Source organism: Diceros bicornis, chromosome 2 (genome assembly GCF_020826845.1).
Source record: "Diceros bicornis minor isolate mBicDic1 chromosome 2, mDicBic1.mat.cur, whole genome shotgun sequence".
NCBI classification, from domain to species: Eukaryota; Metazoa; Chordata; class Mammalia; order Perissodactyla; family Rhinocerotidae; genus Diceros; species Diceros bicornis.
In genome coordinates, this window is record NC_080741.1 from 61689073 (window position 1) to 61711073 (window position 22001).

The window sequence follows — 22001 nt, forward strand, 5'->3', positions numbered from 1 at the left end:
GCTACATCTTAGAGATGTTTAATAAACACATGACTACAGAATTTATAATGAAAGGACACAATGCTTTCTAAATAACGAGGCTAAGGGGACAATTTTAGCACACTAGTGCACAGAAGTAGAGTTTAGGAAATAACTTCACATTTACAGAATGCCCCATTATGGGCCAGATGTTACTTAGTAGGTTGCAATAATTTGCATGGTATACTGTGAAGACTCACTCCAGAAAGTACCCAAACTTATCTAATAAATACAGAACCTGTATACTAATAGATAGACTGTGCAATCTATCTCAGCCAGGTGTCTCAACAGAAAGGATCAACTGTGGGCTGTGTCGTGAGGAGGGGCGCTATCACGGCAGATGTTTAAGTAGAGAGTAAGTACTTTTATGGGATGCTATAAAATAAATTATTACAGTCCATCTAGATAACCTCTAAGGATCTGTGAAGTATTCCTGATTACCGTTCTCCTAAAAACTGCAAGAAAATTTCCAAGGTATTCCTTGGGTCACTGCTAAGGCAGACAATGACCCAAAAATGCCAGGTTCAAAGTTAAAAGAGCTGGATTTGTCCCACTGCGTCACTAGGCAAACTTACACAAAACAAGGAGGTGAGAAAAATTTAAGCAACATATAAATGCTTTAATTTGCAGTCTCTCAGTTCTATATTTCATGCAACCCATTACCAACTTAAGAAAAATCCTTATTTATAAACTTAGATAAACAAGAATGCCTTGTAACATAGAGCAAAAGCTGTATTTCAGTCCCAAAACACAGGACCATTCAAGGGTCTATTTTTCATCTTTACTAAGTAAGGCTGTGGAACAGCTAAATCAAAGTTCCTATCAACTGAAGACAGACCTCTCTTACATTATGATGGACTCTCAATTGGGGAATTATTTCATCTATTTAGTCAAAAATATTTGCTGAGCACCTATATGTCAGGCAGTTCTAGTTGCTGAGGATACAGCAGCAAATAAGAGACAAAAATACCTGTTCTTAGGATGTTCAGATTCTAGTAGGGGGTGCACTGGTAAACAAATGAACGAATGATTATAAAACACGTGGGATGGTGCTGCGTCTTGGAGAAGAATCAAGCAGGAGGAGAACAGAGGGAAAAGAGGTGGAGTGGCCATCTTATACCGGAGGGTCAGAGAATAGCCTTTGAGGAAGTAGCATTGAAAGAAGAGGAATTGACTCTACGGAAGTATCTGGGGAAGGGGCTTTCCAAGCAAAGGAAACATGAAGTGCCACAGTCCCCAAGCAGGAGCTAAGTTTTACGAAGATATTCTGGGAGGAAAAAATAAAGACACCTGGATTGGAGTCCTAGCTCTCTGCCCTTTACCAACTCAGTAATCTTTAGAAAGAAAACCACTTGACCTCCCCTGAACCTCGGTTTCTTCCTCTGTAATTAAGGATAGTACCACGTACCTCACAAAGTTATTTCAAGGCGAGAAAAGGATGTTTAAGAACGCCCTTCACAGCACTAAGGGATTACTCCCAAGTGTGTCCCGAGGGCTGTGGGAAATTTAAACAAGGCTCTGCTGGCTTCAAGTTACGACCTAAATAAACGACCAAGCTCGTTTCCTCGTCTGTCAATGGGGATAACGGTTCCTATCTCATCCAGCGTCGTGGGGACTCCATGAATGAGACAGATCATCCACCGAAATACGGCGACGGACACACAAACTCCTCAGGGCGTGAACGACCGAGATTATCGTCCCCCTGGGAGGGCGAACGGCAAGCAGCAGGGGCTTCGCTCCTCTGCTCGGCACGGGACGCCCAGGGTGAAGCTCTTTGAAGCAAAGTGCTCTTACTGCCTGTAAAGTCCATTGAAACACTTTCGACTACTTGGAAGAATTTTTCCCCACTCGCCCATTCTACTGTGACATTCTAGTTTCACTCCCTGAAGCCTTTTGAACACATTCAGGTCCCATTTTAAAAGGCCTTGAAATTGTGCTACTATCAAACAGAGTTTCCCCAAGGTTCGTAATGACTATTTCAGAGCACTATCCCCTCAGGGCTGCAGCGCCTCACTAACCTTTTCGCGCCAGACGCCGGCCTTTTATAACGTGATGACGTCATCTCGTCGCGCATGCGCCAGGATGATGGCGTGACCACGCCCAGGCCTGCGCTGAGACCCGGCGTCCGCACAGTTGCCTGCTCCTTTCCGGAAGAGGTCGGTGTGAGGCTTGGTGAGCGAACTCCCAGCGCCTGACGGCCTGCCCGCGGGTGGGTGCCCTGACTGTCCGAGGGCGGCGCAGGTGCTTGCAGGACCAGTGGGGAGGATGTTGTTAGGGGAAGAGCTGGGGTGATGAGGAAAGTTCAGGAGTCCTTTGGGCGTAAGCGGGAGTTGGGGTGGTTGGAGGGCTGATAACTCTGAGACGGTGCGGATCTTCGGTTCGGAAGGCAGAATTTGTCTTGAAGTTTGTCTGAAGTACTGATGGTGGGCGTAACAGAAGAGAAGTTACCATGGACTAACTTTCTGGGATTTCCTTGGCGCTGCACTTGAAACTGGGAGGAAGCCGGCGAGGACTGGCCTGCAGTGATCTTAGTGGGAAGCATCTGTAACTAGACCCTTGCGGGCGAGCCTGCGAGTGATTGCTGTCCGCGGTGCTGAAGACGAGCCTGTGGCGCCTTGAGGAGGAAACCCGATGAGGGCAGGGCGCTGTTTGTTTCCCTTGGCTGGGCTCAGCGCCCTACGCTCAAACGTGTGTGCTGAAGGAAGAGCTCAGTCTTTCTATGGGCGCTGGACACTCAGCAGACAGTCAGTGTTTCATTTCATAAAATTTAGGGAAGTCAGTACTTCATTCCAGGGAGGAATTTCGTTCCTGTTTTTCCTCTCCCTTAGGGCAGGCATCTTCAGCTTTTGCACCCAACCAGATGCTTTGCCTTCAGGCTCCAAGCCTTCAAAGCACATCACTAGACCTCAGTCTGTATTGGTCCAGGCTCTTCAGCCAAGGTGAGCTTGCTCATGTGCCACGAAAATGGGCTTTCCTGAACTCTCTAAATGAGAGTCCTGAGTAGCCAGGGTAAGGTGAAGGGACCAATTGTGTTTTTCCCCACAGTTATACATGAAAAACACTTTCCTATTTGGAAAAAAGATGGTAGAACTGGGCAGTCTTCCAAGAAAGGAAAGACCATGAGTTTCCAGTTGGTTCTCATACTTGTTTGCCTTTCTGTCTATGTGTGTGTGCACGTGCATGAGGGATGGCATTCCTGCGATGAATTTTACAGAGTTGATTTTTTTCTTGCTGTTGATTCAATAAAATATTTACTAGTCTTAGTACCAGCTGCTTGTTTGTTTTGAATTCTGATTAAGGTTAAACTTTGAGAAAAAAGAGAGGAAAATGTGAAATATGTTGAGTTTACCTGATTCATGGTGTTCTTGGATGCATCAGGCATATGAAAGACTATTCATCGTAAATAAAAATGTTTTTAAACGCATTCTTTTATTTTATACATTATTATATCTCAAATTTTATTTTTCTCTTCTGTGATAACTAATGGGTTGAGGTACTAAAATGATTAAATGTTTCAAAGCTGAGGATATGTGGTAGAAGTAACTTTAAATGTTTTCATTATCTAGCAGAAAGCTTATAAGGCAGCTTTGACTAAAAATGACTTCCCTGTTCGCTCAAGAAATTCGCCTTTCCAAAAAACATGAAGAAATGTAAGTTTTTTAAAAAGGCTAATCTAAAATGTATAAATTGTACTGGCTTTACTAGTGAAACATTGTGTGCACAGTAAGACTTAAAAATCTGAAAGTGTGTCATTTTAATTTTCTGACATTTGAGAGATTTGGTGATATGGAATGTCATTGTCTTAAGAATAACACCAATTAAAAGGTGTAATTTTGTTTCCATAGATTTTTACTTTTTATTACTAATATCTAGATTAATTCATCCTTAGTCTCACCCTTTCTGGGCAGCACACTGATATTCACTGGACTTCTTTAAGCCTCTTACCCAGGGCTGGCTTCTTGCGTATGTGACCTGTGCAGTGACAGGCCCAGCAATTGGTTTAATGCTCTAATGTTGCTGTCTTGAAATTCCTAATACTTTTCTAACAAGGGGCCCCATTTTCATTTTGCACTGGGCCCTGCAAATTATATAGCCAGTCCTGCACATATATTTAGTATTAACTCTTCTCCACCTCTGTCTGTGGGCTCTCATGTTTTCCTTTTCTTTAATTAATTACCAGGCCCTCTTCCTTGGCCTTCTAAGATATTTTCCTTACAAAAATGACTGTTCAAATACCTCAGTTGTAGTTCTACCCTCAAGGACAGCCCTATGAAACATAGTTTCTTAAGAATCTCCACAACTATTTGGGAAATATTTAGACTGTTATATATACCACTTATGTATTTTTTATCATCTGACATGTTGTCTTATTAATCATTTAAGAGGGCCAAAAACTTATAAAGTGAGCATTTGACCAGTGAGAAACTTTTAAAATATATTATGTATAACGAAGTAGTTTGATAATTTACTTACAATTTTTTACGTCTTTCTTCAATTACTGTTTTATCTTGTTGTGAGTATGCATACATACACACAGCCTCTCACTCATATACAGAGCCATCATCTTTCTCTTGGGAAAAGAAGAAAAAAATATTTTTATTGCTTCTTCAAACATATGGAAGTTTAGCACAATTCTAAATGTGTAACATGAGATTCAGGGGTATTGAAGTGTTAAGCAGAAGGTTTCGTATAGCAAGTTATATCGATGTATGTGTGTGGGGAGGTATATATAAGTATGTGTACAAAGGGATATATATTGCAGTTTGCATTTTCACCAAAAATTAAAACATCTTTTCAACACTCTAAAATAATTTTAAAAGACGAGAGAGGCTAAAAAACCAAAAGCATGTACTTATGGTATTTAACTTAATAAAAATAAAAATAATTTTACCCAGATTTAAGATTTATTGAACTACCTAAGGTTTTCACTGTCTTATTAATTGATATAGTAATTGGCTTTCAAAATAGGTTGAACTTGAAGTGAGGTGCAATTAAGAAATGAATTTTTTATATTGGTCAAGCAATAAAATGTTTCCTATTTTAAAAACTTTATATAATTTTCATTTTTTTCTAGAGTATCACAAAGATTAATGTTACTTCAACAAATGGAGAATAAATTTGGAGATCAAAACAAGGAAAAGGCTTCTCAGATGCAAGCAGCTGAGACTGCTTTTAAAAGGAACCTTAGTCTTTTAAAGGTAAGTTTCCATGACTTGAGTATAAAGGTGTTTCCCACCTTTGCAAAAAGGTTTTAAGTGAATTTCACTATTTTGATTTATAATTTCTTTTTTAGAGTAATAAAAGAATTAATGAAGCACCATCTATTTTTTAAACCCATGCTAGTTGCATAAGTAGCATATGGATTCTCATTTTCAAAATGAAAAAAATCGAAGTTTGCTTAAGCTAAATGTTTTTCATCAACCAGAAAATCAAAGACTACAGAAGGAAATTTAAGGTCACCTTTGTGCAAGAAGTAATAAATACAAGATGTAGCTTTCCATCTTCCGTCTTCTTTCATTTGTAGGGAGATCCTGAAACACCATAAAGTACCTATAATGTATTTAGATCCAACTCAAAACTATTTAACATCATAAAAACAAGAACAATTTGATTTTACCCTACTGAGGCCACAGTCAACACACAGAATTCTTGTCTAAGATAACAGATTTTCCAGATCTCTTTTGATGGTGATGGAGGAGGTGGTCAAAATGTGTATTGCGCAGGGCCTCACCATTTGGCCAATGTGCCCATTTGGAGTAAAATCATATGTCTAACATTTTTGGCTGCTTGCTATACTTTGCTTCCAGAATTGTATGGCTTCATCCATAATTAAAACCCTAAAGTTTGCTTCCATTCAAGCTTCCAAGAGATCCTATGACTAAAACATTTGGTAGTAAGGCGATATTATTTAAGTTATAAAGCAGTGTTTTCAGTTTTTTATTGTTAAATATTTTCATCGATAGGCATAATATAGTTATCTTCTATCTTCACTAGAGGATAAAGGAAGAGGAAAATTCAGTTATCTTCTCAGCTTCTGGCAGTTTGATCCACAGTAATTTAAGTCACAGCCATAGTGCTACCAAAGCATTCTATATTGCCATATGTCTTACTTGCCCAATGGTGTTTGCAATATTTATTTTTAAATGGAAATATATAGGATAATCTAGAATTTGCTGTGAAAAGTCAGGAAAACTAAATTAGAAGGCTTGAAGGCTTGATTGCTCCTTACCTGCAGCAAGTGCAGCTAATAATTGGTTTTCAAGTGTTTTCCTTTTAATGAGCAAGTATTTGATGAATGCCCAGAGGGTCCTTGGTATTGAGCTAGTTCTAGGCAGAAAATGGGGACCACAAAATAAGTATAAATCTGAGTTCTTTACATCGAGTGGCTGACAGGCTTAGTTGATGACATAGGGCTGTCACACACAAAATATGAGACCCTATATGGTCAATATTAAATTATGTGGAATACTTAGCATAATAAAGAATCTTTTAGAGCTAGAATATTCTAAGAGGTCTGAAAGAGGAAGCTAAGCTGGAGCTGTGTTTGAATAGGCAGAAGGCAAGACATTTCATCGGATTCTTACAAAAGAGCCAAGACCAGAAGAATGAGTGGCCCTATTAATGTTCATGGGACCCTGAGCTAACTAGCTTGGAAAGTCAAGGGAAACAAGGTTGGAAATGAATTGTGAGACCAAATGAAGAAGTTGAGACTTGATATGTAGAGATAATATAGTACTGAAAGTGTTTGAGCAAAACAAAAATAGAGACTTATATAAGAAATGTATTGTGGGGGCCGGCCCAGTGGCTTAGCAGTTAAGTGCCCTCCGCTACTGGCAGCCGGGGTTCGGATCCCAGGTGCGCACAGACGCACTGCTTGTCTGGCCATGCTGAGGCAGCGTCCCACATACAGCAACTAGAAGGATGTGCAACTATGACATACAACTATCTACTGGGGCTTTGGGGAGAAAAAGGGAAAAAAAAGGAGGAGGATTGGCAATAGATGTTAGCTTAGGGCTGGTCTTCCTCAGCAAAATGAGGAGGATTGGCATGGATGTTAGCTCAGGGCTGATCTTCCTCAAAAAAAAAAAAAAAAAGAAAGAAACGTATGGATATTTAAGAAAGATTCATTTGCTATTTAGATGCAAAGTGATTGCAAGAATGGAGAGAATGGATTTAAGGAGAATAGCTAAGAAATCACTGTCATATCTAGAAAGAAGATAACGAACCTAGTTTCATAGTCATTAGAAACCAGTTTGGTATGGTGTTTTTTCCCTTGATTATAAAGTAATATATTCTCACTGTAAAAAACTTGAAAGAGCAAAGAAGATGAAATAGCATGTCTTCTATATCATCCCGCCCATCTAGAAAGCAATGTATTTTTGTATATTTCCTTTCAGTCTTTTAATAAACATTTATTGAGCACCTATTACAACCCAGATACAGTGCCTGCTGTTAGAGATACAGTCTCTTCCCTGTTTTTTTAATATACTTTGAATAATTGTATATGCAATTTTTTTATCCCGCTTTCCCTCGTAGTATTTTTTTCAAACTTTGGAAGTAATTTTAATGGCTGTACCGTAGAAGTTATTGTGAAAGTAAAATAAATAGGACTTGATTACCGAATTTTGAGTTGGGAGAGACTTCAAAAAACATATAGATTCGATTACATTCTCATCTAAAGGTTTTCAGTTTTTTTTTTTGAGCATAAAAACTTTTTTCAAAGATATAAAATAGATAAAAGTGGACCTGCTTTGGCCCAAAGCCCAACCCATTCAGCCCATCCTTGCCTGCCCTGCTGTGGCTCTCAGGAACTGTGAAAACCACTGATCTGGCTAATCTTGTAATTTAGAGATGAGGAAATCATAAGGTAACTACTCCTAATACCCCCTGTCAAGAACAGGTTAAGTTACATTAGGATATGGACTTAAGGACAAAGCACACATTAAAAAGAGTTTCATTAAAACTTAGAAGCATTCCTATAAAGATAGTAACAAAATAAGGATGACCTCTATCACCATTGTTATTTGACCTTATTTAGATGTTCTGACCAATATAATGAACACTAAGGGGAATCAGCTTTAACTTTTGTAAAGGAAGATATAACACTAGCATTTAAAAATGATACAGTTACATAATTAGAAAAGCCAGAATTGTTTTAAAACTAGTATATTATTAGTTGAGTAAAATTAATGGATAAAAAGTAAACATACAAAATTCAATAGCAATCCTATATATACAGCTAGAAAATATGAGAGATCACGCTCATGTTAACAATGAAAGTATAAAATATTTGGGAATGCTCTTAACAAGGGATATGCATGATTGGTATAAAGACAATTATTGCACTTCAATGGGAGATTTAAGAGAAAACTTAAATGGAGACGTGCCTTAATCCTTACTGAGCAAGCTATTATTTTTCTAAAATCAGTTGTCACAAAGTTGTTTTCAGAATTAATGAAATTCCAACAAAATTGCACCAAACCCAACAAAATTTCTCTAAAGGCATTTGGAAAAATAAATTAGCAAGAATATCAGAGAACGTTTTTAAAAGAGGAGCAATAAGGAAGAGACTAATCCCTCAAAGATCCAAACATATTAGTAAAAGAATGGATATGAATGTAAGTAGTGAAGAAAACTCACAGTGAGGGTTTAGTCAGTAAATATCACAAAAGATAGTGGACTTTGAAAACAGGCTGAGTGATTTTTCCTGTTAGGATTAATAAAATGAAATTTATCTGCCTTTTAAAAACAAACATAATTGGAATGGATTTGGAAGAGAAAGAGGATTTTGTTTCTATAAATACTTCCATTATATAAACTGTCATCTCTCCCACCTTTCCTCCCACAAAATTTAGTTTAACCTAAAAAGGCAGTTTTGTGGTAAAGAATGTCATCTCATCAGGAAGATGGACAAACACTCCAGAGTGAGGAAGACTGGGATGGTGCTAGAGCAGATTCGAGATGCAGTGAGTGCTTCCACTGAGGCGGGTCCTGGAAGCCTTCATGGGTCAGCTGGTAGTTAGAGCCTTCAACAAACTACCCAGCATGGCCAGTGACTTACAGGACCACGTCTCTCCTCTTTCCTCCTCACGTTTCTCACTTTCTCCATTCAGTGAAGAATAAGTTTAATGAATGCTTAAGCATTCCTTGTACCAGTGACCTTGGATCTCATGCATTAGTATCTTATTTTTTTCTTTCCAAGAAATTGCCCCTCCAGCAGATTAAAAGATTAAATCCAGCCCAGCCATAGCTGGGTTCACTATATATATTTGTAGGGAGACGTATCTTGCTGGATTGCGAGGGAGGTGCGTGTGTAGGCGGGGGGAAAGCAAGAGATCTCAGTACATGACTTTTTGTGCTCATATTTTGCCTTCCTAATCATGAGTCAACTCATCTACAGAGGCTGCTGAATCCTACCACGGAGTAACATTTACACCATCATCCACACTGGAAACTTGTTTTTTAACTGTAAAGAAAAATTTAAAACCCATGTGGAAGAGGGAATAAAAGAATGCACTTCCTTGTGCTTATCACCCAGATTCAATAATTATCAAAGCACAGTCAATCTTCTTTCATGTATACTCCTCACCCCCACATCCAGCCCCTCAGATTATTTTGAAGCTAATCTTCAGACATTGCATTGTTTCATCTGTAAATATTTCAGTATATATCTCTATATATTTCAGTGTTTATCACTAAAAGATAAAGACTATTTTAAGCAAAATCACAATATTATCAACCTAAGAAATTAACAATAATTCTTCAAATATCCAATCAGGATTCAAATTTCCCTGATTAACTTATAAACATGTTTTTTTTTTTTTTTTTTTTTTTACATTTGTTTGAATCAAGATCTAAATAAATTACAACTTGTAATTGACTGATAGGTCTCTTAAATCTGTGTAAGTCCTTCCTGCCCTTTATGTTTTCCCTTTTAATTTATTTGTTGAAGGAATTGGGTCATTTGTCTTACAGAGTTTCCTACGGTCTGAATATTGCTAATTACATTGCTGAAGTATCATTTAGTATGTTTCCTGTTATTCCTATAAATTGATAGATCTAAGTGGTGCTGTGCAACAGAAATACAATGTGAGCCACATATATAATTTTAAATTTTCTAATAACCATTCTTAATAAAGTCAAAAGAAACAGATTATATAAAATGTTATTAAAATTGATTTCAAACGTATAAAATATTATTTAAAATGTAATTGCTATAAAAAGTTAGTAAATATATTCTTTTTTCTTACTAAGCCTTCAGGATTCAGTGTGTATTTTACATGTACAGCACATCTTAATTCAGACTTGTCACATCTCAAGCACTCAGCAGCCGCATGAGGCTGATAGACACTGCACTAGCAGCGCAGATCTAGAGGCCTGATCAGATTCAGGTTCAGTGTTTTGAGGAAGAACACGTTAAATGGCTGGTTGTCTCTCTTTTTGGAATGTTAGCAGTCATTGATGATCACTGCCTAGATATATTCGTTAGGGGTTGCAAAGAGTGATATTTAAATTCTTTATTCCTTTGCATTCAATTGCTGATTATTTATATGAACAAGAGAAGCTTCCCCTTGTCAATTATTTGGTTACACTGAAGTACATTTCATATAGGAAAAAGCATGATGAATGCTTGATTCTTTTCTGTATTTAATTTTCAAAATAATAAAGATTGTTTCTCTAGTATCCTCCGAAAGTGACCAATTAGATGTTGTTGGTTTTTTCTTTTTAAATATGTCTGGGATTTGAAATATTTCAATCCATTTCCATTTCTATTTCTGTTGATGCTCAAATTGTCACATTTTTATGAAGTGAGAGCCTCTTCAAGTTAGCTCCTGAATGCCTTTGACATGATCTTAACTGCCTTTGATAGTTTCTTTTCTTTCTGGTATTGACATCTTCCAGGCTCATCATGTGCATTTGCTGCCCAGACCTGGAATTGCCCATTGCCCCAAGAAGCCTTGGATCCTTTTGGCAGGAAATATATTTAGAGGCCTCAATCTGGGCACTAGGGGGTGTTTATTACAACTTTTTTTGTAAAGATAAAATGCATCAAGAGTTCATATCAATAATTCCAGTTGAATTACAAGATTGCAAGACTTTTAAAATCATCACTCTTTTACCTCTAACTTCTTTTTCTCCAACCAAAAATCTCAGTTCCCAAAAAATTTTCCAACAGCAACATAACTCTTATTTACTTTATCCTGTAATACAGACAGCACTACCACCAACCATATGGTTACTGAGAATGGTTTTCAGTAAGATACTTTTTACAATTCTTTTTGTCCTTAAGGTATATTCCACTAGGGATGCTCAGTCAAAATACTGTGTTCTAGGACCACTTGATGTACTTCTTCTCCATGTGGTTATGCCACCAACTAGATTTCTTTTTTTTGGTGAGGAAGATTGGCCCTGAGCTAACATCTATTGCCAATCTTCCTCTTTTTGCTTGAGGAAGATTGTCCCCGAGCTAACATCTGTGCCAATCTTCCTCTATTTATCTTTTGTATGGGGGATGTGACCGCAGCATGGCTTGACAAGTGGTGTGTAGGTCCGCACCTGGGATCCGAACCTGTGAACCCCAGGTCACTAAAGTGGAGCACGTGAACCTAACCACAGCGCCACCGGGCCAGCCCCAATTTGTTTCATTTGGTTTTCAGTTACTAGGGATTGCTTGTTCATTTGTACTATAACCACATAAAATCTTAAATGGTCTAGGGGCAAATCTGTAAAACAAGATAACAAGGTATAGTCAGGTACATCTAGCCTCTCTTCCTTTGCTCTTTTTCTTTCTCTACTCCTTTGGGTACCTTTTTTTTTTTTTTTTTTTTTTAAGTTTTTGGTTTATACTCAGGAAACTTTGACACCTATTTAATGAATGTATTCATTTAATGAATATTTAAGTACCTAGTACATACCCTGCACTTTGTTAAATTCTCAGATGCTTAAAGGTTGTATGGGACATAATCTTTACCTTCTGGAAGCATATAGTCAAAGAGAAGGTTCTTATATGAAAGTGTTAGGATACAACCTGCTATAGAAGGCTGGGGTCAAATTAAAGAGATTTTTCAGTCAAGCTAAGAACTTCATACTTCATCCTCTGTGTAGTAGTTATCAGTTATTTTTTTTAAATCTAGGTAAGGACATATTTAAAGTAGTTTTTTAGAAAAACGAGTCAATTCCATGTTAGGTATGGATTGAAGTAAAATGAGATATAGTCTAGGCAGGAGTCCCAGTAAGTATTTAGTAAGTATTTGTTGCGTGAATAATAAGACCACAGCATTGGGAATGACATGGAAAAGCTAGAGGAGACATCCTGAAGGAACAATCTATGAAGCTTTGAACTTTTAAATGGCAGGGAATAGGAAGAGGTGAAGATAGAGGATACAGCATAAGTGTCTGGGGGAGTAGAATTCCCACTACTATACATTCAGTAGGAAGAAGATGAGTTTAGTTTTATTAGATTGAGAAATAAGGGCTAGGAAGAAAAGTTATCCATCCTTCTATATTAACAGTTGAAGCTAGATAAGAGACAATCTTGGAGGGAGAAAAAGTAAAAAGATGAGGACAGACGTCACAAATCTTAAGAAAGCCCACACTTAGGATTAAGGAGAGAAAAAGGAGCCAGCTAAGGAGAAAGAGAAGTAGGAGTCAGAGAGGTAAGCAAAACAGCTAAGAAAGTGAAATCTCACTTAAGGAAGAAGTTCTCTGGAGGGGTGATAATCCCTTGTTGAAATGCTGCAGAGATGACAGTCAAGTTGCTAACCATAGGCCTGCCTTACCAGGCCACGTATCCCTACTTGTATCTGCTCATTTGTTTGCAAATCTGTTCTACAAGAGATATTCAGTATCTTTATTTTCTGGTCTTTAAGAAAAATGTTTATAATTTTGTCTACAGGTGCTAGTGGACCTAGATCTACCATTAACGATGACTTTAAAACTATTCTTAGAATAACAGTATAATAGGGGTTGTGATTTTATTCTGTTTGTTTGATTTATAAAAGTGAAAAATAATTTTTCCAGGACCTTGTAAAATCTCAGTGTAATCACAGAAGAGTTAGTCTTCTCTATGTGTTGTAGCGTTGCCATCAAAAGCTCTTGAGCCTGCGTCTTAGCTGTAAACTTCTGGGATGGGATAGACATCCTAATAGATGGACTTTTTATCCCTAAATTCATGTTTTTCCCCTTCAAATCACCTTCCTCTAGACAGCAGGTGCTTTAATGGTTGTGCAACTTTGGGGAGTCCCTTTAGGGAATTTCCTGTTTTTCCCTTTTACATTTCACACCCATTCCTTGCTCCCGCCGCTACCATCTGCTATCTCTTTTCTCCTGTTCAGCATTGGCTTCTTCACACCCCACTCCCACGCCCTTTTCCATCTCTCTCCGTCTGTCCAACAGCCCTGTACTTAAGATTGCTCCAGTGCTTGTACATGGCTCAGAGAACTTTCTCTTTTCTATCAATTCACTAAGCTAAAAGGAGAGACAAAATCTACATGGCCTTCAACCAAGGCCTCTGTGAACTTGACAAACATAAGCAAGCACAAGACAACAGAGGTGCTGATTTGGGGAGCATTTATTAAAGAGGGCTCAACTATTCCAGTAACAACTTGGCGAGTCCTACATTTCCGGGCATGTACGTCATGCATGTATCAAGGTAAAATCTTTACCAGGATATGAATTAAGTTTAATTACCCTTGTGTTCCTACGATCATAAGGGAAAATACACACATCTACAAGTTAAACTACAAATTAAAGCACAGTGTTTGAATGCCATCAGCTGAATGATACACTACCTAGCAATAAACTTGCATCGAGATTACCTTAGAAATCAAGTACTAAAAATCGAGATAGTATATAGTGGAAAAGTTCTTGTTACAAAGTACTGAGGTACCTCATTGACCTTCTTTTAAATATGTGAAGTATTTGCATATGTATAGAATTTAAAATGGAATACTGAACAAATGAAATGTGTGTAATGAATATACCATACCATTTGCATGATCTGGACAGACTTGAACTCTTCACTTTTAAGGTTACCACATTGTGGGTCTGAGTATCTTACTGTTTTTAGTATGTGAATATTTGACTATTTTATCTATCTGGCTGTTTTTAATGATTATAGAGCCAAGTCAGTGCTCTGAGCAGTTTTAGAAGTTCTTTTTGCAAGAATTACTGGCATTTACTATTTAAAATGACAAGGCAGGATTTAGGAATACCCTCCTCCTTTTATTTAAAATAAAAAACACTGCATTCTCTATTTGAAACTGGTTAATTAAGCAATGATCAGTTCGAACTGTGTATCCAGAGAAGAGTTGATGTGAGGGGTTTGGGATATAGATGTTGCTATTACAGTGCCATTTGCGTGTTATGTAAATACATTTTGTTTTAAAAATGCTGGTATCTGCTGCAGGATATAGAAGCAGCAGAAAAGTCTCTGCAGACCCGGATTCACCCACCTCCACCGCCTGAGGTGGCTTCTCTTGAGGTGAGAATCTTAAAGAACAAATGTAAAAGAAGAGACCCTATTCTGCTAGTAATGCATTGTAAATTATCTAGTGGTTGTATGTGTGTATTTCCCAGATTTATTTATTCAGTAAAATAAACAAGATGTGTCTGCTTGATCTTTGTATGTCCACAGTGCCATGCTTTGTATGTAGTAGGTATTTGATAAATTTTTTTTTAATCAAGATACTTATCAAGTGAAAATTTTATAAGGATACTGTGTCTTTTCACCTAGTCACTTAGAGACAACTGATCCTGTTAAACCATAGCAGACAATATGCACTCAATCTCAAGATGACAGCATGCCTAACCAAAGAGCTTTACCTGTTGGCTGATGTTAGAAGTAACAGTTCTGTCCCTCACCAAAAAGTCCGCCAACACAATTTAAATGCATATTATCATGCAGTCTAGTGTGGCTTTTGTCTGTTTTATTTTGCTCAGTTCAAGAACAGATTGGGAAGATGGCAAAAATAAACCATATTTGGCATATGAATGTATTTGTGATGAAAGGGAATTTACTACATATAGAATAGTTTGATTTATATTTTTAATGACCTTTTTCAAATACAGTTTTGCTTGCTGCCTAATCAGGGATGTGAATAGACTCAAAATTAAAGGCTGAGAATTTGCCCCTCTATTTTCTGTGTCATCTAGAGTAATAAGAAGAGGCAGTGATCAAGGGTAGAAAAAACTCTGGTACAAAGTTGTGCCTTGGGCATGTCTTTTTCTTTGTTGAATTCTCCAATATCTTACTCTGGCCCGTACAGGGCCCACACAATAGGGGTTAATCCAGCCATGAATGGTGGAGAAACTCCCAACCACAGGCCTCGGTTGGTATTTTTCTTAGCTAGTCTTGCACAGCAGGATGACCTTTATTTTAAGTATGTCAGGCTGTTTCTCAGACCACATGCATAGATGTATAGATATGCAGAATCCTTCACCATTTTCAACTTTCAGAACCCCAGTACGTTTTTTAGTGCTCAGAGTGAATAATTATGTGTTCTTAATGCCATCTAACTTTTTGGCTGAATTTCCCAAAATGAGATTGAATAGTGATGATCTAATATAAAATGCCCTCCTATGACACAGAGCGTTTGGCAGTTACTCTTCTTCGGCATCCTTAGGGCAGTCACCCAAGAAACCATCAAAGCTCGTAGACACGGTATGGTGATGTTGCATGAGCTTCTGTAGCTTATAGACTGCTACAGTCAGGCCAGTAATACAGCATCTCAACTTCCAAGATACTTGAATTAAAAATGGTTACATGATATTATTTTCTCATTATACAAAAAAAAAATTGGGAAGAAATTACAATTTGTCATATCAAGTGCTCTTTTAAAAGATATAGTGGATGCATAAATTTAATATTTTCCCCCATACAATTAAGGGGTCAATTCACTTGAATCCTATACTATAACCCACTAGTTATATTTCAGTTCCTGATCTCATCCCAGGTCAAATCTTTTCATGTTAATTCTAAAGCAGTTGTTCATGTTTAGTCACTTCTTTGTAATAATTTTAGTATTGGTAACTATTTGGTGTGGGATTTGGAATATTAAACAAAAACACTTAATGATTGTGTAGCCATAAATGATATTACTGGTAATAATCACAAGGTTGGCCACAAGAGGGCGTGTAAAATCACAATAAAATTCTAAAACCTGTAATTCTGCCAGGCTCTGGTTTTACTGAGAAATTTGAAAATTAACACTAGTAAGTAGCCAGATTTTTTTTCTAAAATTAACATAAAATATTCTGTAGAGGAAGTACATTCTACATATATGTGTGTGTGTGTGTACACGCACACACACACTTAAGTGCATAAACATTTAGACTATTATGAAGAGCCAAGTTCAATTGCTTGATATGCTTTTTTACTTTTGGATGTTGTTTTTTTTCCAGACTCTTTACTGGGCATCAGTAGAAGAATATATTCCCAAATGGGAACAGTTTCTTTTAGGAAGAGCACCATATCCTATTGGTGTTGAAAATCAAAATGAAGCAGAAAATAACATTCAAAATGAGGCGCAGCGATAACTTCTTCACACACTATTTCAAAAAACGTGTTTAGTAAAGCTGAGTATTAAAGAATTTGCAGGTTATTGCAGGAACTTGAGGAATCGAATATGTTCATGACATATGAACCTCTTCAATGACATGAAGATGTGAGAATCTACTGGCAAGTCTCAGGTTATCACTTAGAGACCTACTACTATTTCAGTGTCATGAATTTGCTTTCTACCAAACCCCATGAAAGTGTTAAAAACTAATATTGAAAGGAGGACTGTTTATTAAATAAGTTGCTAAATGAGTGTTGTGTGTGTTGTTTTAAAAAATCATTTGCAGTCATTCTCGTCTAAACAGTGAATACTGGTTGTTAGTTCTGATTTTACATTTTCTAGAACCTTTACTTGTCAGTTATTTTATTATGGGGATGAAGCACAGGATCAAAGTGGTTGTTTGCTCACTATTATAGTTTATTTTAGCAAATTAAAAGACAGTGACACTTAACTGCTTTAGTATAATAATATTTATCAGAAAATAGATTCATAGGATTTTGTCCTTAATAGATAATCAAACCTCTAAAAGTTCTAGAGAAAAGAACTGAACTATAAAGCATTCAGTAAGTTTCAGGAGGGCTTAGACTTGGTTCTGAAAAAGGACACCTATTAGAGCTGGGAATGGTTATTGGATTTTGACTTGGTTATTTAAAGATCGCCAACCCTGTGAATGCAAATAACTCCTCTCTAATCTTTTCATCTTTAAACTTGCCCTTCCCTCTCCCTTCTATTTCTGAAACAACTGTCAGTCGGAAAGCTTTGGGTCACAACCCTAAACAATTTTGAGATTCCTCAGTCCACCACTGCTTGAGCACTCAAAAAAAATTATAATTTTTCTAATTATAGAGGCAGTTCCTACTAGTAAAGGGAGTCTATGCCACCTTACAGTTAAAGATTTTAAATTTCAAACTGGTTTGTGTTTTTAAAAGAAGACAATAGGAGAAGCTAACAAAAAACAAAAAACAAAAACCTATATTGAAACGTCCATTGTGCTGGTAAGTTGCCTTAAACTACCATCTTGGAAATATCCTGTTGAGTGGGTGTTGGTGTGGGTAACAATAACGTTGTTTTCATAATATGCTCTGGCAGATTAGCACACTTCTCTACAGTGTTAACAGTTGTAATTAAGGAATAAACAGCACAGAGTGTCAGTCCGATGACAATTTCATCTATAGTGTCACAATACAAAATGTCACAAAATATTAGAACTGTTATATAACTATAAAAAGTATCGGCTTAAAAGCTGAAAGCCCTTTAAAAAGGAAGACAGAGAGGAAGAAAAAAGAAAACTGGCATAGAGACCAGAACAATTTTATACCTTCTCAAGAATGTTCTGTCATGAAAATAAATTGATAATTTTTTTTTCCTGTTACATTGCAGTTTGGTTTCTAGCCATCCAGTTGATTTAGCAGGAGAATGCAGGGCTTTGTAGCAGCTTTCAATTGGTAAACAGATTTAGATGTAGTAGAAAGGAACATGAGGAAGTTTTGTTTTGTTTTTTTTTTTAACATCCAATCTTTCCCAGCATATGCACATAAGAAGGTGAATGAAGCAATGTGAAACTTATTTCTCTTTAGTCAAGTGAAAAATAGGCTAAACATTTGTTGAGATGGTAAAATATTGTGTCAAGCAAGTAGGCACATTCCAAAATTAAACAGTGGTTGATACGTTAACGTCCTCAAATATTTGAGCGTACACTTCCTTTGAGTTCTGTAAATTAAATCACCAGTAGGTTAGATTAAAATACAAAATGAATAGCAATTTAACCATCTCAGAAAAGGTTCAGGTTTTTTCTCCCCTAAATTGACTAACTTGCTAAATAGTTTTTTTAAAAAGAGCCTAAGTTTAATAGACTCTGGGTTATGTTTTAGGGCAGAAGAGAAGGTATTTCCAGGCTTCAACTATATCAGTTCCCCCATTTCTTGTTAATACCTCAAAAACTCCCAGAAACGACTTTATTCCTGGCCCCTCAAGGGCCTTCCCCCCTCCCCTCCTTGTAGACTGTAACAGATTGCACCACATGGTGTATGTTTAAAAAAAATAATTCCCATAGGGACCAGGGTACCCCATTAAAGGGCTTTATAGTCCTCATAGCAAATTAGCTTTACATAGGAATTTCCAAATATTGTTTCCTGTAAGGAGGAAATACCATATCTAACATATTCTATTCACAATTTGTAGGAATCAGACAAGGAAAAAGAAATGTCATCTACTCCTACATCTATACCTTTTCCTCCCTAATTCAGTGCCCTTATCATAGCTACACTGTACCTACTATTCATGAAAACTATAAATTTCTATTTTTCTTTTTTTAGAGTAATGGGATGTTCAAAATAAAGATCAGTTCAAGAATTTTTTTCCACACCCTTTCTTGGATTGTTGCAAATGCATAAATATTCAAAGCTCCTTTTCTGCTGAAACACTTCTAGTATATGAAATTATTAAACTATAAAGGCTAAAGATCAGAGGTAGCTGCAGGTTTTCTCCAAAATTCCAAAAAACAAATTTTACTAAGTACTAAGGAAAAAGCCCAATATTCTGGAAACCAGACAGCTGGTCTTTCCCGTGTGTAGGCAGCAGTGTGAACGAAAGTGAAGTCAAACGGCCCCACTGTTTCCTCTGCGTTACATACAAGGTGTTTTAACTAGTCAGCTTAAGACTTCCACGATAGTAGTCTTTCACTTTCTTTACAATTTTGTCTTCTCTGCCTCACCCTCCCTTTGCATCAAAAATAATAAGGTAGCTATGTGAGTATATTTATTTTTGAATCAATATTTAACTTATTTGGAGATTATTTTGTCACTTCTGAGATACTTGGAGACTGGCCAGAGGTGAGGTGGGGAGGGACTATGTGAAAAACCAGGGTTTGCAATCACCAATTTTAAACAAGAGGAAGATACTGAGCTTTAAACCCACTGTCAGGTGGGTTTCAGTGTGTAAAATTTAATGCACAAGGCCATGAATTTGGCTTATCTACAAAATAATTTTTTTGCTTTTCCTTCCTTGGTCTATTAATTTGTCTTTTTACACTAAGCCGATTCACACCCTTTTATTATTTTTTTAAAATAAAGTTTTAAATCTCCCTAAAGAGTTTTTTTCCTCTCTTTTCAAGAATTGCCCAAACATAATAGCTACATGGCTCAAAACACTCTTGATTTCAATAGTCTATTTGGACCTCTTCCACTTTAATTAGGATACTAAATTTTTTTAAGAATTGCTGACCAAAATCTCTTCAGAGAAGGTAATAACTGGTGAGTTCAAATAGGAAAAAAATTCTGTGGAAATATGGAGACGGGGAAGAGGAGACAAATTACTTTGAGAAAGCCTCAAGTTGACACAAGGGAGGGTGGTCTCTCTCTCTCTCTCTCTCTCTTTCTCTCTCTCTCTCGTGGTGTTTTTGTTTGTTTCTCTTATAATTTAGAAGTTAATTTGTCTACATAGGAAATTTAATTCCCTATTACTAATAAAAGAACGTTTAGAGTTTTCTGGGACAAACATGGGACCTGTCAAACTTGAGCAATTAAGGAGAGGATTGATTTGTGGATTTGACACCTAGCATTGTGATCACCCTTTCTAAATAGAACTGAGATTATATCCTTACTAAAATCCAAGAAAAGGAAAATGACTCCAACAAAGACAGACGCTAAAAAAATGCTTCCGGACACCATCTTACCTCTCAGAGTCAAGTTTCCCTGCTTACAAAAATAAAAAAAGACCTGGTCTCCTACATTGTAATGTTTTAAAGTTCTTGCTATTTTAAAAACTCTAATTTGTGTCTCAGACAAAGACAGAGACTGAGACTGCTAAAGTAGTATCTAGATTGACCACAATACAAATCAACAAATAGTTGCACAGAGGAACTAATGAAGTGTTCTTATTTTAGAAAGTGATGATTTGTTTCTTTTTGATGATAATTGGGTCATTTAACCTTCACTGTTAAGGTCAAAGGATTTTTTATTATTCCTTCCTAAATCTAGGTTATCAACATAGAAATTTTTCTGATGTTTTACACAATACCACATTGGGACAATACAGTCAAATTAGAAGGAGACAAAATTGCATTTATATATTTTATCTACTCTATCTTCTTTCATCTCTCAATACAACACAATTATTTTTCATACCTTGTCTCCAACCACTTATAAGGTCTATAACACTTATAAACATTTCCTTATACTAGAATGCTCTACCTCAGGAAAACAAATACTGAGCTATTCAAAAGAAGAACCTAGAGCCTTTTAAAATGATATCCAGTAAGCATAGAGGTGGATAACGTTTGAATACCATTCATTAATTTATTCAACAGATCTTATTGACTGTCTCCTGTTTAGCAAGCACAGTTCTAAGCATGAAGAATACAGCAATTAAAAAAACAGCCAAAAAGAATCCATGTCCTCATGGAATTTACATTCTGGAGGGGGTGGTGAGTGGAAGGGGTCGAAGGTAGTGATAAATAAACAAAAGAAATAATAATAATATATTAAATGGTGATGAGGTCTAATATAGTATGAACATCTAAAATGTCTTCTCAATGGAAGAAAATGAAGCAGATTTCATCGTTTCTCAGAAAATATGATTAGAACAGAGAAACCTTTTTGTTCCCCTATTCAAAGATCTTGAGTTGCGGTTTTCCAGTGAAGCAACATTTCCATTGCTACTAATTTGGAAATTGTGTAAGCTTAATGGATAGGTTTATGAAAAAGAATGCAAAAAAAGAAATCCTCACTACTTCAATAGGTATTTGTATATCAGTGTTCATAGCAGCATTATTCACGATAGCTAAAAGGTGAAAATAACCCAAATGTCCTCTGCCAGTTGAAGGAATAAACAAAATGTGGTATACAAAAAAAAAGGAGAGATAGCTATACTTATGTCAGAAAAAATAGACTTTAAGCCAAAAACAGTAACAAAAGACAAAGAAGGGCATTATATAACGATAAAGGGGTCCATTCATCAAAAAGATATAACAATCATAAATATATATGCACCCAACACCAGAGCAGCTCAATATATTAAGCAAATACTAACACATCTGAAGGGAGAAATAGACAGCCAGACAGTAATAATAGGTAACTTCAATACCCACTTTCAGCAATGAATAGATCATCCAGACAGAAAATTAACAAGGAAACATTGGACCTGAACTGTACATTAGACCAATGGACCCATACATTAGACCAAAAGGACCTAATAGACATTTATAGAACATTCCATCCAACAGCAGAATACACATTCTTCTCATGGGCACATGGAATATTCTCCAGGATAAATCATATGCTAGGCCATAAAACAAGTCTTAACAAATTTAAGAAGACTTAATTCAAACCAAGTATCTCTTCCCACCACAATAGAATGAAACTAGAAATCAACAAAAAGAGGAAAGCTGGATGACAAGATTGTGGAAACTAAGCAACACACTCCTGA

The 22001-nt window shown here is 36.6% G+C and overlaps 1 protein-coding gene across 9 annotated transcripts; it reads left to right on the plus strand.

The window, feature by feature from the left end:
• The first annotated feature begins 2129 nt into the window (after positions 1-2129).
• On the plus strand, positions 2130-16823 carry CEP15 (centrosomal protein 15). 9 transcript variants are annotated; one of them, XM_058562278.1, is made up of 5 exons: positions 2130-2190; positions 3588-3668; positions 5093-5216; positions 14426-14500; positions 16420-16823. In XM_058562278.1, exons 2-5 carry the CDS (start codon positions 3616-3618, stop codon positions 16552-16554), a joined length of 387 nt encoding a protein of 128 aa, XP_058418261.1. In that variant the 5' UTR covers positions 2130-2190; positions 3588-3615; the 3' UTR covers positions 16555-16823. The 9 variants fall into 9 exon arrangements, with proteins under 9 accessions (XP_058418261.1, XP_058418250.1, XP_058418212.1 ...); XM_058562267.1 differs by having other exon boundaries at positions 2141-2190; positions 3585-3668; XM_058562229.1 differs by having other exon boundaries at positions 2167-2227; positions 3585-3668.
• Positions 16824-22001: the final 5178 nt, after the last annotated feature.